The sequence below is a fragment of the Choloepus didactylus genome, chromosome 9, assembly GCF_015220235.1.
Source record: "Choloepus didactylus isolate mChoDid1 chromosome 9, mChoDid1.pri, whole genome shotgun sequence".
NCBI lineage: Eukaryota > Metazoa > Chordata > Mammalia > Pilosa > Megalonychidae > Choloepus > Choloepus didactylus.
In genome coordinates, this window is record NC_051315.1 from 120,451,998 (window position 1) to 120,473,237 (window position 21,240).

General features: G+C 34.1%; 1 protein-coding gene across 7 annotated transcripts in view; it reads left to right on the forward strand.

Annotated features, from left to right (window-relative positions):
* Positions 1-21,027, forward strand: part of AGFG1 (ArfGAP with FG repeats 1) — a 108,648-nt gene extending 87,621 nt beyond the window's left edge. For 2 of the 7 annotated variants that reach the window (XM_037848832.1, XM_037848838.1), the window contains exons 8-14: positions 5,053-5,233; positions 7,620-7,699; positions 7,903-7,995; positions 13,626-13,673; positions 15,517-15,675; positions 16,665-16,756; positions 17,360-21,020. In XM_037848832.1, coding sequence (XP_037704760.1) covers positions 5,053-5,233; positions 7,620-7,699; positions 7,903-7,995; positions 13,626-13,673; positions 15,517-15,675; positions 16,665-16,756; positions 17,360-17,419 — 713 coding nt within the window. In that variant the 3' untranslated portion in view covers positions 17,420-21,020. Of the gene's footprint in view, positions 1-5,052; positions 5,234-7,619; positions 7,700-7,902; positions 7,996-13,625; positions 13,674-15,516; positions 15,676-16,664; positions 16,757-17,359 lie in introns of all 7 variants that reach the window. The other 5 variants (XM_037848837.1, XM_037848833.1, XM_037848839.1 and 2 more) reach the window with 5 other exon arrangements.
* Positions 21,028-21,240: the final 213 nt, after the last annotated feature.

The following is a 21,240-nucleotide window of genomic DNA, read 5'->3' on the forward strand; positions in this document are numbered from 1 at the left end:
TTTTTTTAGTTGCTATTGAAAATGGTATCTTTTTCTTGAGTGTCTCTTCAGTTTGTTCATTTCTAGCATATAGAAACATTACTGACTTATGTGCATTAATCTTGTATCCCGCTACTTTGCTAAATTTGTTTATTAGCTCTAGTAGCTGTATCGTTGATTTCTCAGGGTTTTCTAGATATAAGATCATATCATCTGCAAACAATGAGAGTTTTACTTCTTCTTTTCCAATTTGGATGCCTTTTATTTCTTTGTCTTGCCGGATTGCCCTGGCTAGCACTTCCAGCACAATGTTGAATAACAGTGGTGACAGCGGGCATCCTTGTCTTGTTCCTGATCTTAGAGGGAAGGCTTTCAGTCTCTCACCATTGAGTACTATGCTGGCTGTGGGTTTTTCATATATGCTCTTTATCATGTTGAGGAAGTTTCCTTCAATTCCTACCTTTTGAAGTGTTTTTATCAAAAAGGGATGTTGGATTTTGTCAAATGCTTTTTCAGCATCTATTGAGATGATCAATTGATTTTTCCCTTTCGAGTTTTTAATGTGTTGTAATACATTGATTGTTTTTCTTATGTTGAACCATCCTTGCATGCCTGGAATGAACCCCACTTGGTCATGGTGTATGATTTTTTTAATGTGTCTTTGGATTCGATTTGCAAGTATTTTGTTGAGGATTTTTGCATCTATATTCATTAGGGAGATTGGCCGGTAGTTTTCCTTTTTTGTAGCATCTTTGCCTGGTTTTGGTATTAGATTGATGTTAGCTTCATAAAATGAGTTAGGTAGTGTTCCATTTTTTTCCATGTTTTGAAAGAGTTTGAGTAAGGTTGGTGTCACTTCTTTCTGGAAAGTTTGGTAGAATTCCCCTGTGAAGCCATCTGGCCCTGGGCATTTATTTGTGGGAAGATTTTTGATGACTGATTGGATCTCTTTACTTGTGATGGGTTGGTTGAGGTCTTCTATTTCTTCTCTGGTCAGTCTAGGTTGTTCATATGCTTCCAGGAAATTGTCCATTTCTTCTACATTATCCAGTTTGTTGCCATACAGTTGTTCATAATGTCCTCTTATAATTTTTTTAATTTCTTCAGGATCTGCAGTTATGTCACCTTTTTCATTCATTATTTTGTTTATATGGGTCTTCTCTCTTTTTGATTTTGTCAGTCTAGCTAGGGGCTTCTCAATCTTGTTGGTCTTCTCAAAGAACCAACTTTTGGTGATATTTATCCTCTCTTTTGTTTTTTTGTTCTCTATGTCATTTATTTCTGCTTTAATCCTTGTTATTTCTTTTCTTGTACTTGGTTTAGGATTGGTTTGCTGTTCATTTTCTAGCTTCTTCAGTTGATCCATTAGTTCTTTGATTTTGGCTCTTTCTTCCTTTTTAATATATGCGTTTAGTGCTATAAATTTCCCCTTAGCACTGCTTTTGCTGCTTCCCATAGGTTTTGGTATGTTGTGTTCTCATTTTCATTCGTCTCTATATATTTAGCAATTTCTCTTGCTATTTCTTCTTTAACCCACTGATTGTTTAGGAGTGTGTTGTTTAACCTCCAGGTATTTGTGAATTTTCTAAGTCTCTGATGGTTATTGACTTCTAATTGTATTCCATTGTGGTCAGAGAATGTGCTTTGAATAATTTCAATCTTTTTAAATTTATTGAGGCTTGTTTTATGTCCCAGCATATGATCTATTCTGGAGAAAGTTCCATGAGCACTAGAAAAGTATGTGTATCCTGGTGATTTGGGATGTAATGTCCTGTATATGTATGTTAAATCTAATTCATTTATCAGATTGTTTAGGTTTTCAGTTTCCTTATTGGTCTTCTGTCTGGTTGATCTATCTATAGGAGAGAGTGATGTGTTGAAGTCTCCCACAATTATTGTGGAAACATCAATTGCTTCCTTTAGTTTTGCCAGTGTTTCTCTCATGTATTTTGTGGCACCTTGATTGGGTGCATAGACATTTACGATTGTTATTTCTTCTTGCTGAATTGCCCGTTTTATTAGTATGTAGTGGCCTTCTTTGTCTCTCAAAACATCCCTGCATTTGAAGTCTATTTTATCTGAGATTAATATTGCTACACCTGCTTTCTTTTGGCTGTAGCTTGCATGAAATATTTTTTTCCATCCTTTCACTTTCAGTTTCTTTGTGTCCGTGTGTCTAAGATGAGTCTCTTGTATGCAACATATTGATGGTTCATTTTTTTTGATCCATTCTGGAATCTATATCTTTTAATTGGGGAGTTTAATCCATTTACATTCAATGTTATAACCGTGAAGGCATTTCTTGAATCGGCCATCTTATCCTTTGGTTTATGTTTGCCATATTTTTCCCTCTCTCTATTAATATCCTTTATTGTACCCATACCGAATCTCCTTAGTACTGAACCTTTCTCCAAGTCTCTCTGTCCTGTCTTTGTTTCTCTGTGTGTAGGGCTCCCTTTAGTATCTCCAGTAGGGCAGGTCTCTTGTTAGCAAATTCTCTCAGCATTTGTTTGTCTGTGAAAAATTTAAGCTCTCCCTCAAATTTGAAGGAGAGCTTTGCTGGATAAAGTGTTCTTGGCTGGAAATTTTTCTCACTCAGAATTTTAAATAATGTTGTGCCACTGCCTTCTCACCTCCATGGTGGCTGCTGAGTAGTCACTACTTAGTCTTATGCTGTTTCCTTTGTATGTGGTGAATTGCTTTTCTCTTGCTGCTTTCAGAACTTGCTCCTTCTCTTCTGTGTTTGACAGTGTGATCAGTATATGTCTCGGAGTGGGTTTATTTGGATTTATTCTATTTGGGGTTCGCTGAGCATTTATGATTTGTGTATTTATGTTGTTTAGAAGATTTGGGAAGTTTTCCCCAACAATTTCTTTGAATACTCTTCCTAGACCTTTACCCTTTTCTTCCCCTTCTGGGACACCAATGAGTCTTATATTTGGACGTTTCATATTATCTATCATATCCCTGAGGTCCATTTCGATTTTTTCAATTTTTTTCCCCATTCTTTCTTTTATGCTTTCATTTTCCATTCTGTCATCTTCCAGGTCACTGATTCGTTGTTCAACTTCCTCTAGTCTTGTACTATGAGTGTCCAGAATCTTTTTAATTTGGTCAACAGTTTCTTTAATTTCCATAAGACCATCCATTTTTTTATTTAGTCTTGCAATGTCTTCTTTATGCTCTTCTAGGGTCTTCTTGATTTCCTTCATATCCCGTACTATGGTCTCATTGTTCATCTTTAGTTCTTTGAGTAGCTGCTCTAGGTGCTGTGTCTCTTCTGGTATTTTGATTTGGGTGCTTGGGCTTGGGTTATCCATATCGTCTGGTTTTTTCATATGCTTTATAATTTTCTGTTGTCTTTGGCCTCGTGGCATTTGCTGAACTTGATAGGGTTCTTTTAGGGTTTGTAGACCTATTGAAGTCCTTATCTCTAATTTATCAGATCTACAGCTTCGTTGAGTACACTGTGTCTAACTAACCAGCAGGTGGCGTCCACGAGCCACCTGTTCTCCACAAGCCAGTTCTCCCCTGCTTAGCCTTTTTGGTGAGTGGGGGAGTGAGTCTTGTGGGGCCCAATTGGTGTACCAAGCTTGCGTGTGCAGTTGGTGTTGCCTGCCCTGTATGTGGGGCGTGTTTCTGGGCAGTCGGGGAGGGGGGGTGGCCCTAACAATCAAATCTCCCTGATGATCCTAGAGTTTTAAAGCTGCTGCATTAGTCTAATCCTTCAGTTCAATCCTGCCACAATTTGTCTCTGCCACTGACCCACAAGTCCTTGGTATTGGCGTATGGCTCCTGAGACTTGCAAGTGGGCCCCTCTTCCAGGCTGTGCACCCCGGGTCCTCTGTTGAGGGATGACTGTGCTATGTCACAGGTGAGTGCCGTCTCCCCAGGGCAGTTCTGGGCTGCTGGGCTGTGTAGGGAGGCTCCCAGTCTGCTGAAATGATGTCTGAATGGGGCTTTGTTAATTCACACTGCTCCACCTTCCCAACTCTGGGACAATCAGCTGAGGTTGCAGGGAAGTCTAATGTCCACGCCCAGTTTTGTGGTGTGTGCCTGTTATTTGAAGCACTTCCGTCACACTGGGTTGTCTGGGGCAGCTCTGGGCTATGGGGCTGGCGATGGGCAGGAGTGTTTCCTGTCCACCAGGATGGTGGCTGTGAGCGGACACCCCCCTTTTCTTGGGAAGTTGTGGTGTTTAGTGTATTTTCTCAGCCACTGGATTATTGCCTTTTTTCTCAGAGCTCTCTTAGTTCTGATCTTGGCTTGACGTGCCCAAATTGCAATTCTTTGAAGCTTTCTGTATTGGGCTTCTTAGAGTAATTGTTTTAGAAAAAGAAAAAAGGATTAAAAAAAAAAAAAGGGCCCTCCTCAGAGATCTAATGGGTTATTGAAATGCTAATAGACAAAGCAACCAGGGCCATTAAGGAAAGGTCCACAGGGCAGAGAGATCAGCTTTTCTTCGGGATTTGCATATGCGCCTCAAGGCCTGAGCTCCGCCCTTCCCCTTTCTGTGTTCACCAGAACTCCAAAAATCCTCTGCTTTTATTTTGGAGTTTTTCGTGTTTTTTTTTTTTTTCTATGCCTGTCTCTTCTCTGCTGGGCTGGCAGCTCTCAGATTCTCTGGTGTCTGGTCTCAGTCTATCTATGGTTGGAGTATGGATCAGTAGAATGAGTTTCCGAGTTTCCGATAAGGGCTGCCACTGCAGTTCTCCCTTCGCCTTCCCGGAGCTGGCAGCCCCTCCTCCCACGGGACTGAGCCTGGCAGGGAGGGGCGCGGGTCCCCTGGCCGCAAAAACTTACAGATTTCGCTGATCTCAGCAGTTTGACATTTTCATGAGTGTTGTATGAAGTATGCCCAAAGACAGATTGCTCTGTGGTGTCCAGTCCACGCAGTTCCTGGCTTTCTACCTACTTTCCTGGAGGAGTAACTAAAACTTACAGCTCACCAGTCTGCCATCTTGCCCCGCCTTCTCCAAATCCCTTTTAAGTTTGTCTGTGTTTCAAGACAAGTATGCTTGGTAAGTTGGAAGTTGGAATTTTTGATTTAACTGTGTTTTTGTTTGTTCCCAGGTGGTGATCAGGGGAGTGGCTTTGGGACCACAGGTAAAGCTCCTGCTGGTTCCGTGGTTTCAGTTCCCAGTCAGTCAAGTGCATCTTCAGACAAGTACGCAGCCCTGGCAGAACTAGACAGTGTTTTCAGTTCTGCAGCTACTTCCAATAATGCATATACTTCTACGAGTAATGCTAGCAGGTATCTTGTCTTAGTCTAGTTTTGTGTTTTATGTTTTAAAATTTTTTAACACTGAATAATAATGTGATTAAATGATAACTCTTTCTAGATAGCTGTGTTTTGTGGGAATAATTTTTAAATTGTTGAATGTTTTTGTAAATTTGAGGAAACCAAGTTTAATTTGCTAATTAAAATATAATTCTTGAGTAATTGTCATAATTTTATCTTTTCATTGAAGGGTGTAAATATATTTTTCGAATCAAAGGTTTTGTTAACTTGTATTCCTTGGACATCAAAATGTAATTAAGAGTGTATGTACATATCTTAAAATAGTTATATATAGATTTCATTGTATTTAGTAGAGAATCCATTTAGTGGTCAAATTTTTACATTTTAGCATCTCATTTTCAGCTATGAAGGCTAAATATTGCAGCCCTAGTTGTAAATACACAGTTTTAGAAATATTTGCAGAAAAGCTCAGCACCAAGTCTATAGCTCTTCATTGTTAAAGTGGAATTTTAAATAGGCATTTCTGTTTCTAGGTTTGAATGTATCTGGTGTATAGGAATTCTTACAACCAGAAAGTCCTAACATATTTTAAAGACATTAACCTTTAAAAACTCTTCTAGCCTTGACTTCTGTGTCTTATAATTAAGAAAACAGATCCAGAACAGTTAGGGGACTTACCTATTTGATGCTTTCTTCATTTCTTTCTGTTCCATGCCTGTGGATTATCTCAGTTTCTTCTGTTGTCCCAGTAGCTTTTTATTTCCCTTTACTACCATTTCTAGAGAGAATTGGTAGGATTATAAAATTATTTATATCTTTTTTGCTTTGTTAATATTGTCTGCATTGCATATACGTAATAGTGGATTTTCACAAGGTAGTCTTAAAGTCTGGAAACAGAGATAGGTATACATAGTAAATTGTCTATTAATACTATATTATGATATATCTGGTTGGTAGAGTGTAGTCCATGGAACATTTGGCAGTCCTTAAGACTGTCTTAAGGACAGTCTGTCTTAAGGACTGTATGGTTAAAATGATTTTCATAATAATTCTGCGAGCTTATGTGCCTTTTTATTAAGTTGCCAATTGTATTGATGGTGCAAAAGCAGTGGCACCGAACTGTACTAGTAGTCATATTCTTCACCACCACCCATTTGCTGTAAAAAGAAAGAAAAGGTTAGTTTCACTTATGAATGTTCTTAATGAAGCAGTAAATTTTATTTAATTTTAATTTTATTTTATTAAATCTTGACCCTTCTGTATGAATCTTCTTAATTTTCTGTGTGTTGAAATAAGAGGGTATGCATCAAGCAGTTCTGTTGTATATCAGGGTATGATAGTTACTTTAAGGAAAAGCATTTATGCAGTTGCTTGAGTTGTGGAACAAACTAGGCACTTGTTTTATGAAACATCATTTTTTTTCTTGAAAGTATGGCTGACAAACCACAGTAATTCAGATGTGAATATTTCTCACAATTGAACTAATTAATTAAGTAATGAATGAATTAATGTGGCTTTGAGGAAAACAACTGATAAAATTTGTGTATTAGAACATTGGAATTTTGGAAAATTTATATATTGCATCATGAGGTTTACAGCTTCCCATTACTTTTCTGATGAAATGGGTGACAAAATTAATGAATTATTTTTTTATTTTGCATAAAGTAATGTATCAACATTTGGAAAGATTGCCATCATTCAATAAAACTGTATTTTCCAAGTGACCAACACATGATAAAAAAATTCAGTAAAAGATCCATTTAAAGTGCATGAAAAAAACAGTGACTTTTACTGTAACATAGTATAAAAATCTCAATAGGTTCCACATTGCAACCTTTAGGAAACTATCACTGTCAATTTTAGGTATGATACCAAAGAAAATGTCCACAATTATCTGGAAAGTCTCCTCCCTTGATCAACTTTTATATTTCTGTGAGGCCATATTGATATACTTCTCCCAAAACATATCACAACAGATGGAATGCAAAAGTAGGTATAAGACTGTAGCTATCTTCTACTAAGCGCTGCAGGCAAAAATGTTAAAACAATGCTGTTCTTTACAAAAGTTGCTTTTGTTTTGGAAAATATAGTTATGTACCATAAAAATTATTTATGTTAGCATGCAATGGCTTCTTTTGTTATTTTTAAGTGAACAAATAATTTTTTAAGTTTCTCAGTTTTAATTTTTGTACAGTATATATTGATAAATATAATATAGATAAACAAAAGCTCTTTGGAGTTCTCAATAATTTTTCAGAATGTAAATGGGTCCTGAGACTTAAAAAGTTTGAAAACTGTTATGATGCACGTAACAGTTTTGTTTGTACATTTTATGGCCACCCTATATATAAATTACCCTGCTCCTCCCTTTTTTTAATCTATGAATGTACGTTTTCAGCAATGTTTTTGGAACAGTGCCAGTAGGTGCCTCTGCGCAGACACAGCCTGCTTCTTCAAGTGTACCTGCTCCATTTGGAGGTATGTGTTTCTAGTATATATTCCAGTTTTTATAAAGAGACCAAATGCATATTGTTATCTTCTTAGGGGTACTGGAAGAGAAGGCAGTGATTTATTATCAGAAAGCTGAAGTGTTCTCTTAATGAATATAGTGAAAAAATATTTTAAATACTTAAATTAAGAAATCATTGGGATTTTATAGTGTATTTTATGATTTTTTAAAGCTACACCTTCCACAAATCCATTTGTTGCTGCTGCTGGTCCTTCTGTGCCGTCTTCTACAAATCCATTTCAGACCAATACCAGAGGAGCAACAGGTAAGGAAAAAAAGACTGTAATTCTTTAAGCTTTGGGGAAAATATTGATCACAAAGATACCACGTAAAGAACACCAGAGAGCAGGGGTCACTCTTGGAATGTATGGGAAGTAGGTGGAAGAGTCTGTCCATGTAGACAAATAATAGCTGAAAGTTGTAATTACCTGGAATTGAATAGCTGAGTGAGACCTTAGAGGTTTTCTAGCACCGCTCATTCCCCGATCAAGCTTTTACTTTTCAGATGAGAAGCCCAGTGTGGAGATTAGACTACCTCAGAGCCACATAGCCAATTTATGGCAGACACAGGACTTGAACACAGAAATTCTGATTTATTTAATGGTCTTATTTCAGAGTTAACTGATAAAAACCCATTTGATCTTCATAGAACAATTTGACGAGAAGTTTCTTTTCATATACTCTTGTGTGAGATTAATGGGCTTTTCTACATGAGTTCTTGTAATTAGGTCTTTCTCCAGTACGTATCTTTCAGGGGTCAAAAGTTTTCTAATTGTGAGACTGTGATTTAATTGGGTGTGTAAAATTTGAATATTTTTTCTTGATAACTTTTTTCTTAAACCTCTTTTTCCCCACCCCACCCCCCTTTATTTGGTTGAAACTGTGAGCTAGACATATCTCTCTTGTACTGCAACTTTTTGATTTTTTTTTATTACCTTGACATAGAGCTATGTTCAAAACATCTCAGAGTGTACACAAGTGCATGTGGTATGGCTGGGTATCCACTACATTTAGAGTTTGCAGACTTTGTTTTTGTGTATGTGTCTTTATAATCTTAGAGCCAAAGCCTAAACTCCAGCTATAGCAAATGTTGATACGAAATCTTGAGAGAGTAGGTGTTCATAACATTACCGTTAAATTAACATCATTAAGAATTAGTAATAATTAGCAAATCTGTTTCTCATTGGCAGAATCTTCATGTTAGGAATTTGAACTATAACTTAATATTTCCCTTTTCACATAAATGTTTCTCATCATAATTTGTCAGTATCTAGCATAAAAAGTATTTAAGATTCGTACCAAATTTAATTTTTAAAAAACAGTTTGTTTTAATTCAAGTGTACTTAATTAGTGATTATCTTAAATTTGTATCATGCTTTGGACAAGTATTTATAGTACTTTTTTATCAATAATGATAAATGCAGTTTTTCTGTTTCTTTGTATTGACTTGGTAGTATTAATTTGTAAGATGTCTCACAACACAAAAGATGTTTTGTGTGTGGTCTCATTTAATCCTCTCCTCTCTCCTGAAGTAAATATTTTTTTTTTTTTTTTTTTTCCTGAAGTAAATATTTTTAGTCTATGTTTGATAGCTGAGAGAACTGAGTCTCAGAAAAGTTAAATGGGTGTGTTTTGGGTACAGCCAAATTCGTGTTCAAATCCTATGGTTATGTTGCTGGGTGATCTTCAGAGAGCTTTTTGTATTTTATTACTTTAATGAATAGGATAAGGATGATAGGGGTGAATTACTGAGATACCTTGAGTGCTGAAGTTACTGTTTAGATATTTATGGATATTTTATAACCCTGTTTAACTGAGGAATGGAAACTCAGGTTATACCTTGACTGTGATTAATTGTGTTGACCTGACTTACTCTTAGCTTTATTGTTTTACTTATCTATAGAATGTGAACAGTATTCTCTGGCTGTGGGGTTATTGTGAGGTTTAGGATTTTGTGTATCACCCTGCATAGTCTTTGCATTATAGTATATACCTAAATCATAGCTATTTTCCTGACATGACTGTATCTCTGAGTTGGTTCTGTCATCAAGTTAAGGTCTTATTTTGCTTACTGTTTTTAGTTTGAAAGTCATTTGAAGTAAGGTTCTACATAGGATATAAAATGATGGAAAATAATTTTAATATCATCCTAAGGAAAATTTATTATAATTAGAAAGGTATAGCGACTATTTTTGTTTCAAGATGAAATATTTTTTCCATTATAAACTGTTTTGAATTGAGCACCTTTATTAGGTTATTACGGAATTGACTAAATCAAACTAAACATTAACAGTATATGTTTCTACTGAAGCTGAAATATAAGCAGTACTTCTAAGAAATGCACTTGGCTTAGGAATTTCTTATTTTTTATCATAAAAATTAATATTGATTGTGTAGGATATATTTATTTTGCCCTCCAATATGTTAAATATTGTTAGATTACATTTTGTGTAACTTTTGAAAGAGTATATTGACCAGTAGTTCTATGTGAATTTTTAAAAGTTTTTTTTTAAATATAATTCAGTCTTAAAATATGCATTTTTAAATAATTATTTTTTCCCTGTATTTGCAAAACTTTGGGACTTTAACTTTCTTTTACCATGTTACATTGGAATCTTCAGTAGGAGATTAGCTTAGATGGTCTAAGACTCCTAATTTTATGAGTCTGTGATATTTAGCGTTCCTTTTTCCAGAACCCTTAAATCTAACTTATAGAGATAGTATAATTGTCAGTTATTAGGAAATTGTCCTTTATGCTTTTATGTATCTCCTTTGCCACTGAATGGATAACCTTTCTTTCCAAACATTAATTTTAATGGTTTTAAAGTTTTGTTTTTTCCCCCCAAGGAGATAAACTTACAGAAAGTGTAGAGCTGAAAGAAACATAGATAGCATTTAGACCAGCATTCTTATTTTATTACCTAGATGGTAAGAGATTTGCAAAAATGTTGATGGATTTGTTAATTAATTAAAAAGTTAATTAAATGGCTAATCTGATATTAGTAGTGAGAATTCTCACTTCTAAACCAGCTCTATTTCCATTCCAGTACAACATACTGTCTTCATAATTGTCACACATTTTTGTCTGTGGTCATTGTACAGAATTAGGCTTCATTATTTTTATTCAACTTTTATACTCTATTAATTTTTTCTTCTTTTTCTGGGATTATGAACTGCAGAAACCAAGAAGAATTTATAATTTGATTTTGCATTGATTAAACGTATACCTCAGCATTATATTTGTATCTAAATACTAAGTAGGCCTAAATGATCTGTCTAGTATGTTCTAGAAATAAGAATTAATACCAAAAGGGGAGGAAGCAAAGCAAAAACCTAAATAGACAATACATGGGATTTGTAGGACATAATTTGTTTATAGAGGAGCTGACTTGCTGTCCCTCCATCTCCACCTCAATTTACTCTTAATATTTGGGCATCTTTAACATTTAATAATCTGTGTTGGGCATTTCTCAGGCAGCCAAAAGTAAAAATTGTCAGTTTGATAATAGAATTTTAAAAATTAATACAAACCAGAAAATTAAAATTATAGCAGTCTAGAGAAAATATTGAGAACCATATATCTTATAAGAGACTTGGGTTCAGAATATGTAAAGATCTCTGCAATTAAATAATAATAAGACAACCCAATTTACAAATGGGTAAAGAATCTGATAGATATTTCCCCAAAGAAGATTTACAGATGGCCCATAAGCACATGAAAAAATGTTCAACATCATTAGTCATTAGGGAAATGTGAATTACAGCCACAACAAGTTACTACTTCATACCCACAAGGAAGGCTGTAATAAAAAGATAGACAGTAACAAATGTTGAAACTTTTGAAGAAATTAGAAATTGCTGGTAGGAATGTAAAATGGTACAGCCACTTGGGAAAAGAGTTTGGTAGTTCCTCAAAAGTTCAACACTGAGTTACATTATGACCAAGCAATTCCACTCCTAGAAATACACCCATGAGAAATGAAAACGTATGTCCACAGAAAAACTTGTACACAGATGTTCTTGGCAACATTATTCATAAAAGCCAAAAAGTGGAAACAACCCAAATTTTCATCAACTGATGAATGGATCAATAAAATGTGGTATATCTATATACCGGACTGTTCTGCAATAAACAAATGAAGTGCTGATAAATGCTACAACGTGGATGATCCTTGAAAATATTATGCCAACTAAAAGAAGTTAGTCACAGGCAGCCATATATCATATGATTCCATTTATATGAAACGTTCAGAATAGACAAGGCTTATACAGACAGAAAGTGGATTAGTGTTTGCCAGAGGTGGGGATGTGATGGTAGTGTTGGTGGGGCAAGATGGGGAGTAGTGACAGCTAATGAGTACAGGATTTTAACTCATTTAGGAGGGATGAAAATGTTCTAAAATTAGATTGTGATGATGCTTGCAAGACCATGAATGGATGCATGGAAATCTACACTCTAAATGGATGAATTGTATGTATGAGAATTATATCTCAATGAAGCTGTTAAAAAAGTCTGAAAATTTTTTTGTAGCAGTCTGGGACCAGAGCCTTGGGAGGGCATTATTGTTTGAGTGAGATTCAATGATTAATACTGATTAATATTCAGTGTTAACTAAAAGTCAGTTTTTGCCAAAATAGAACTTCTCCTGGGATGAACTTAATAGTATTCCTTAGGAAAAGTGTTCTTTGCCCAAATTCATTTGAAAAATGCTGGGATTGGGATAAACAATATTTTACCACTATTAATGTGAGACTTCACATTAATGTGCTTTAAGAAAGGAGATAAATGTAAGGTAACAACTTATTTCAGAACCTATAGAATATCAGTTAACCTTTTCTTGAACTCAGAACACAGTATAAAAATTATTTTACATTATCAATAAAATTGAATTCATGGAATGTTTACTGTATAACACTTTTAATGCACTATTACTTTTGAACGTCACAAGCTTTGTGAAGAAGATACTGTTATACCTGTCACTCCACCCTCCATTTGCAAACAAGAAAAGTGAGGCTTATAGAGGTTAAGATGATGCAGCCAGAAAACAACAGAGTCAGTACCTCAGAACCATTTCAGTCTCTCACTCAGTTGTTTCCACAGGGCCAATTAAGTATGCTATATTTAAAATACATGGAAAAGTATTTTTAAAATAGTCCTACTCCAGATTGTTAAAATGTAAAAAAAGTTCTCATATTTAACAACTGAAGTTTGTTTTCTGTTACAATTACTTGTTTGTAATCTCTTTGTCCTCAGTCATTCCAGGTGAGAAAGATCTGAATAAGACGCCTCTTTTCTTTTCTCCCCTTTTCAGCCATTATATTTTAAGCTGAAAGTGCTGCTCACTGTTCTCTTGTATATTTAATTATTTTCCCTTGTAATTACTTAATTAGTTCACTTGGGTTTTCTTTATTTATTTCTAGTTAATATGCTGGCTTATAAATTAAACAATCCAGCATTATTCAGATGCTCTAAGATTTGAATTTTTAGATGTTGAGTCTAGAAGCTAGATGCTTTCAGAGGATGTTAGGAATGGATTTTTGGGTGTCGCTCATGAGGCCTACAATGTGTGTTGAGGGGGGATGTAGTAGTGTCATCACATGAATAAAATGTGATTTTATTTTAGTTGATTGTATCCATGTGTCATTTGCTATTTATGATTCTATTTCTTATTGTAATCTCCCTTAATTTCAAGCTGTTAAATATTAGTGTTATGAATATAGCAGAAATAAAAAGGCCCTTCTTATGGATGTGTTTTTGATATGTATTCTTAAGCTACCCATTTTGCATCAATACATTCTGATTTTAGAACTTGTTAATGAAACGAATTTAATTTTATTTTAATAATAGTTATCCATAAGTTAATTGACATTGGTCTCTTTATGGCTTTCCATAAGGCCTCTCTGGAGCAATGCACTCTCAAGTATTTCCTCACGCTCATTTTGGTAGGTGGCCACAACTAATAATCTAAATTCTGCGTGGCTATTTGTCTACCTGCTTGTAAAGCTGCTAATGTTCTGGAACTCTGCATGTGGATTTTTTTTCCGTGTTTTAAAATGGAGTGGGCATGGATGTGTGGCATCAGGATTACATTGTATTTAAAGTTACATGAAAAACTTTTGTGGTCATTTATATTTTAATGCTGAAAAGCATTATTGCTTACTTCCATGGTCACATTAGAATGCTGATAGCTTCTATGATTATTTCTCTTGAGTTTGAATTCATAGTACTTTCAGTGATACTTTTGGATATACCAAACCATTTTACCACATTATTCCATGGAATTTGTGTGCTTAACTGTATCCAAGTTTTTGTTTTTTAGTGCTTTCTTAGAAAGTGATTTGTCAAAGTTATGTCAGTGCATTGTTGTCTATTATGAAACCCTCTTGTTTCCTTTGCAGTGTGCTTATTATTTGTTAATTCACTTGCTTCCCAGTGGCTTGTCTCCTCTTTTTTCTCACTAATATTACGTTAAAAAAAAATTCTGACAAATTCTAATAACGTTCATTGAGGAAAATTGCCTTGTTAAAAACAATGACTATGAGGATTACATTGAGCAACATCTGTCACATGTTTCTGAGGGTTTTCTTTTTTTAAGACATAATTTAACATTTTTAGTATTTTAATTTCTATGCCTTAAGTCAATGATCAAGTTGAAGATTTTTTAAATTGGGAAATTCAGTGAATTTGGTCGCATCATGCTAAAAATATTTCGCTATGTAATTACTAGTATTCTATATTTAAAGTAACATTTTTATTTCACTGAGACCCTTCCTGGAATGTACAGTTGGAAGATTCTGTTTGAAATCCTTCATCAGCAATAAATTATACTCTATTCTGATAGTATATGTATTTCTGTAATGCAAATTAGTTGATACGTGATTTGTAGATGGGGTAATGATGGGGTAATATCCAGTGATGGTTCACACACAGATTTCCCCCAATATGTTAATGTTCTGTTCTACCAAGTAATAGCAGCTAGACATAGCAAGCCATGGAGAAGTACAATGCTGAACACAAAGCACATTTACCCTACGTTCTTCATTTCGTCTAAAAAAATGCTTATTTCACTACTTTTCTAATCTTTGCATTTTGCCCTAATTTAATTTAGCAGTTCTAACTTTCCTTATATCATACTCTTTCAAAGCTGCATTCACTTACCTTGAAAAAAAAGGGGATAGGAAGTAACATTTATTTTGGAATTGATTTCATTTTAACAGTGCTGGTATTTTTGTTAGAATCTTTTTCTCCCTGTCTCTGGTTACAATGCTGCATAAGTTATGAGCAGTCTGCCTCCAACTCTGTTTGTTCAAGTCCTGTTATTTTTATTGAACTATTTTGCAAAAGTCCCCCCCCCCCCAAATATATATATAACAGCAGACACTTCGGTAGCTAAAAATTTAAATTTTGTGTTTTATTTATAGCAAATCAAAGTTATAAAAACAGAAATTTAGTATACATGGGAATTACTTGTTGAAGGGCTTTAAAAAGTAAATTACTGTTTAGGCTTAAACTTTATAATTTGGAGAAAATTTTTAGAAGCTTCAAAAGACAGCTTTATTAGGTTTCATTTTGGTCATTGGGTTTCAGGCTAATAAAATTTCGTAGATTATGTTAAATTGTATTAATACTAAAATCACAACATTTAACTTTGTAGGGATTTTAGAATTTAAAATGCTTTTATATACGTCTTAATATTTTTCAAGGTAAATATCTGTCCTATAACGTCTGTTAAGAGAAACAAAATCTTTTGTGTATAACTGATTAGCCCCACTTTCCTCCTGTTAGCGGCAACCTTTGGCACTGCATCCATGAGCATGCCTGCGGGATTTGGTACGCCTGCTCCTTATAGTCTTCCCACCAGCTTTAGTGGCAGCTTCCAGCAGCCTGCTTTTCCAGCTCAAGCAGCCTTCCCTCAACAGACAGCTTTTTCTCAACAGCCCAATGGTAAGATCTAACATTTGGCTGTTAGTCCACTTTTGGTTTGGTATCCTTTATATGTCATAATGTTAAATGTTTGGGCAAAGAGGCAGATTATATAAAAAATACTGTAGTATTATCTACTGAATATTTGCTACACAAAAATAGAAAAGACTTTGGTGATCTATGGTCTTCAGAAACTGAGTAATTTAATAAATTTATATGACCAGATTACAGATTTGAGAGAAATCAGTGACTATAGAGTACCCCTTTTTTCTCATAATCTCCAGTATCCTTTTCTTATTAATTCATTTTATATGTTTTCATGCCTCTTTATTTTAAAAGGAGACTTTATATACATACATTGAGCTAGATATTTTGGACATCACAAAAATGTTGCTTATGTGCTGTCTTGTATAAAGATTTTTTTTGGTAAAATAGATTTATTTTCTAAGTAGTTACCTATGAAGAGTCAAGGTTTTGTTAATGTTTTCTGAAGCAGGGAGATTCCTGGAAACCAGTTTTGTTTTTTTTTAAAACCCATTTCATTTGCTTACGTTTGAAGTCCACAGTTTTGAATTAAAATTACATAGATTTTTAAAATTAGTGATTAGATAAAAATTTGGAAATATGGTCCATGGCAGAGCCATAATGATAAAATAATTCATAAGGAGTACAGTGATTTACACACAGAAACCATTGTGGCACTCTTCCAGCCTTCCCAAATAATAATAACAAGCTCATCTATGAATTAAATTCTTTGAATGTCAGCAGTTTATACAGCTGGGACAAGTTGGAATTAACCATTTCTGGAGAGTTGCATGAAAGCTCTTTTAGACATGCCATAGGAAGTTTGTTTCTAGTATTTGAAAGAGCATGTGATCCAACAATTTAACATTGGTATTTTATTATTACTGCTCTGGTAGGAGTTTCTCTGAAACTCATTATACGGTTTTATAAGCACTGGATTGTCTCTTGAAGGTATGAGGTATAATTGATGGTTCTGTTTCAACAAGGTGCAGGTTTTGCAGCATTTGGACAAACAAAGCCAGTGGTAACCCCTTTTGGTCAAGTTGCAGCTGCTGGAGTATCTAGTAACCCTTTTATGGTGAGATTCATTTTTTAATTTTTAAGCACTTTATACATTGTTTGTTGTTTTCAAGTTAGGTAAAGCAGAATGTGAATCCTCCTAGATGCTATTTGGTATTTTAGTGAAATGACAATCGTAAAATAGTACAAACTGAGAAAGAGCATGATCCTCTTCTAATAACATTAGTCAGTTTGCAAATCAAAGCACTTATAGAAAATAAGCTATTCTATAATATGAAACCTGTCTACTTTCTTGGTCAAAATAACAAACACTTCCTAAGAAGCTATAGGATTTAATGAACAGTATGTAGAGGTGTCATGGAGTCAGAGATTTGGTTTGAATCCCAAGTGCGTTTTTTGTGTTTTAGGAGCAGATTTCAGAGGCTCCTAAGAGAATAGCATGAAGTAATGGATGTAAAAGGTGCAGCACAGAGCCTGACACAAAATAGTTTTGTTATAGTATGTTATAGTGTGTTATAGTATGTAGTAACAATAATGAGTAAAATACTTCTGCCAATAATAATAAAATAATTCCTAATCTAATAAATGCAGTTTAATGTTTTTGTATTTTCTACACACCACTTTTATTTGTTTGTTTATTTTGTCTTATGCTTTCCTGTAGACTGCTGCACCAACAGGACAATTTCCAACAGGAAGCTCATCAACCAATCCTTTCTTATAGCCTTATATAGACACTTTACTGGAACGAACTTTTATGTGGTCACATTACATCTCTCCACCTCTTGCACTGTTGTCTTGTTTCACTGATCTTAGCTTTAAACACAAGAGAAGTCTTTAAAAAACCTGCATTGTGTATTAAACAACAGGTAATGTGTGCAAAACAGAGGGTTCCAGTAACAACTTTTAACCTGTGAATTGGCAGAAAAAGGTAGCGGTATCATGTATATTAAAAATTGGCTATTATTAAGTTATTGCAGATACCACATTCATTATGCTGCAGTTCTGTACATATTTTTCTTAGAAATTAGCTATTTGTGCATATCAGTATTTGTAACTTTAACACATTGTTATGTGAGAAATGTTACTGGGGAAATAGATCAGCCACTTTTAAGGTGCTGTCATATATCTTGGAATGAATGACCTAAAATAATTTTAACCATTGCTACTGGAAAGTTACAAAGACAAAATTGGAAGGTTTTATTCATTCTTGAATTTTTCCTTTCTAAAGAGTTCTTCTATTTATACATGCCTAAATTCTTTAAAAATGTTGAGGGATACCTGTCTGCATATTAAAGCTGATCATGTTTTGCTACAGTTTGCAGGTGAAAAAAATAAATATTAGAAAATACGCTATTGTTTTTGTGTTCTTGCTGCAATGCCTTTACCAAAGTGGCCTTAAATAAGAGTAGTGAATTGAAAACATCTTGAATTCTTGAATCAGAATTTCAGAAGACTTCTAGTGACTTTTAGGTCTAACAGAGAAAATTTTATTAAAAGGCCATGTAGAAAATTTATTAAAACTACTATGACCGCTCTATTCAGGAATATGTCAGTGGTAAAGCATTTAAATGTAGCTTGTCAAATTCACCATGATCCTTCTAATTTGTTTGCAACTTCTTAATTTTGTGAAAATTTGTATATATGAAGAATTTGCATGTATGTGTATTTACAAATTTTTTTAAGTACCTTGAATTCTGAGACTGAAAATGCAAAAGGCCTATTTTAACTATTGATTTTTTAAAAAATATTGTCTTTGAATGTATTGGAAGCAGACATGCATTAACTGTGACATGATTGCACCTCAATTTTTTTTCTTTATTGGACAAATTGATATTATCAGTAGGACATTTGTTTGTTTATTTTGCGGGGGGGGGGAGAAACTGGAATGTTAACCAGAATACCCAATGTTACGTTAAAGTTATAGAATACTTTGATTGTAAAGGCAGTGATACTAATGTTTAGTTATATCTTTCTGTTGATAGTCAAATGAACATGTTTAAATATTTATGTACAGTAATGCCTCATTTATTCAGAGATAATCTGGAAATCTCATCAAAATGGAACATACCTGAGAAACTTGTAATAGTTTTTTTTTTTAATGCTTCTGAACAACCTACTTAAGTCACAAAGTCTATACATTAGGCTCATGCATTTGTTTTTATGTGAGATTTTAATAATTTTGACTATTTGATTTCCCACCCCATAGCTTATTAACAGTTCAGAAGAGATGGCTTGAAAAAGGAGACTGAAAAAAACTGAATAAAATATGGTATCCAAGACCTTGTAGTGTAGGGACAGCCCACCCAGCCTAGAGGACATCAACGTATAACATCATCTTCTGATAATTGTCTGTTGTTATGACTCTGTCATCAAGAGAAGGTGAAATTATGATCAACATAAATATGTAATACATGCTTGAAAAGTTTTATCTTAAAGTGATTAAAATTTTTAAAAAAGCCTTTGTCTTAAGAGAAGTGAACATCAGTTTCCTCAAACATTTTATTCGAGTTGAATACCTTTTCCAGTGGTGGCTATATGAGTTGTTATCACAGTAGGATTTTAAATTCTGTATAGTGTTTTACACTTGTTTCAGCGTTGCTCTCCAGCGCACATCTAGCTGAATGTGTGATTACCTGAACCATTTTGATAAGCAAGATGACTAGGAAACCTCTGCCCTTTTTCTGAGCAGTTTGACTCTTCTCTGAGAATTAAATGAATGCTGCAAAGGTCCAGGTGTGTGGTGTTGTGTACTTGAAATGCCTCTATGTTTAGGGGGAGTTCTCTCCAGCTCCTTTTACATGAGGGAAAATTTAAGAAATGTCTTTGAATGTCTATGTTTTAGATTGTATCAGGTCCCAATCAATTCATATGTACAAACTGATACAAATGTAGGCCATTGCCCAAATAACCCACCAGGCTTACCATCTAAGCAACAAGTAAATTAAACAGTTGTTATCAAAATAATTTTAAAGACTTTTATTTTTCTGGTGAATCTTAAAGTTTGTAATTAAATGGGAACTCTTAGTTGACTTTTTAAAATGAGTGCTTATAAAATCAAAGTGCTTAGTTTAAGAAGAGATCCAGCTTTAAAAATGGATTCTCTCTTGATCTTGTTTACTGTTGTAAAGAAATCAACTTGCACTACAGTTTTGTATTTAGATTTGCTTCTAATTATATATAGAATGTCAGAATTGTGTTGCGTGCTGAAAGAAGAAAATTCTTGAAGGTGTTAAGACTGATCACCTTCAAGTTTCTTAACTTGCCGGTTGAATCAGATCTTCTCATTTCTTTTAAACTTTCTTTTAAATTCTTTTCTTTTAAACTATGTCAAACTTCTCTTTTTTACTTTACCTTTAAGGTGTCCCTCCCCTCAACACACACTGTTTTCGGTACAGTTCTGGTAAATTGGGCAAAATGGAAAGAGTAATGGACTGTCTTTACCCCCCTGTACCAGTAGTTCTCAGACATTTTACAAATTGTTGAAGACTCCAAAGAGCTTTTGTTTATGTGACTTATAGCTATCTAAATTTATTGTATTAGAAAAAAGTACTGAGACATTTAAAAAATGTTTATTTGTTTAAGAAATAATAAACCCATTAATTACATGTTATAAATAGCATTTTTAATGGAAATAAACACTTCAAAACAATTAAAATTAATGAGAAGGACATTGTTTTACATTTTTGCACATCTCTTTAATGTCAGGCTTTAAAGAAGCAGTGGGCTTCATACTGCTACATTCAGACTCTTGGTGTCACACATCATTAGATGCTGAAACACTCCACTGTGCACTTGTGAGATAATAAGAGTGGGAAAGACATATAGCATCTTAGTGTTACTATGGAAATAGTTTTGCACAGTTCTTGAGAAGGTCTTGAGAACCACTGTGCTACACTTTTAAATTTTTATACATACTACTGCTTAAGTTTGATTGATTGATTGATTGATGCCTGATGGGCATGTAACTTATTTGAACTGAAATGCCATTTAAAATTGCACAATTTTTTTTAACGTAGTTGTCTGAATTTTCTTGCTTCTAGTTTTATTTTGAGAGTGTTTTGATAATGATGAAGTTGGAGGATATCTCCAATGTAGAACATTTTGGAAAAATTTTAAATGGATATAGGTGTTTATTTTGGAATCATGTATTCTCATCTTTTTGAAATGGTTTACTTCTTAACTAAGTAAAAGGTCTGCTCTGGCTTTTTTTTATTATTATTATTATTTTTTATTTTAAATAAGCCAAAGGTTTTTACACTTTGTCCATTTCAAGAGGGCACTTGCTGTTGCTTCTCATTTAAATAAAACGTTTTTGACATGTTAATGACTTTTTAAAAGGTAGTTTATGTTAAGTAGTCACCAAAATTTTTAACTTATTTTCTGGTGTACTGTGAAACATGTTTTTTTTTTTTTTTTTGAGTTGTACTAGAAATTAATCTCTAGTAGATCATTATGAAGATGTGTTTTAAAAAATAACTGCTTCATTGTGATAGTGGTATTATGTGGTATGGCTTATTAACTCCTTTCTGTGTATCACATACT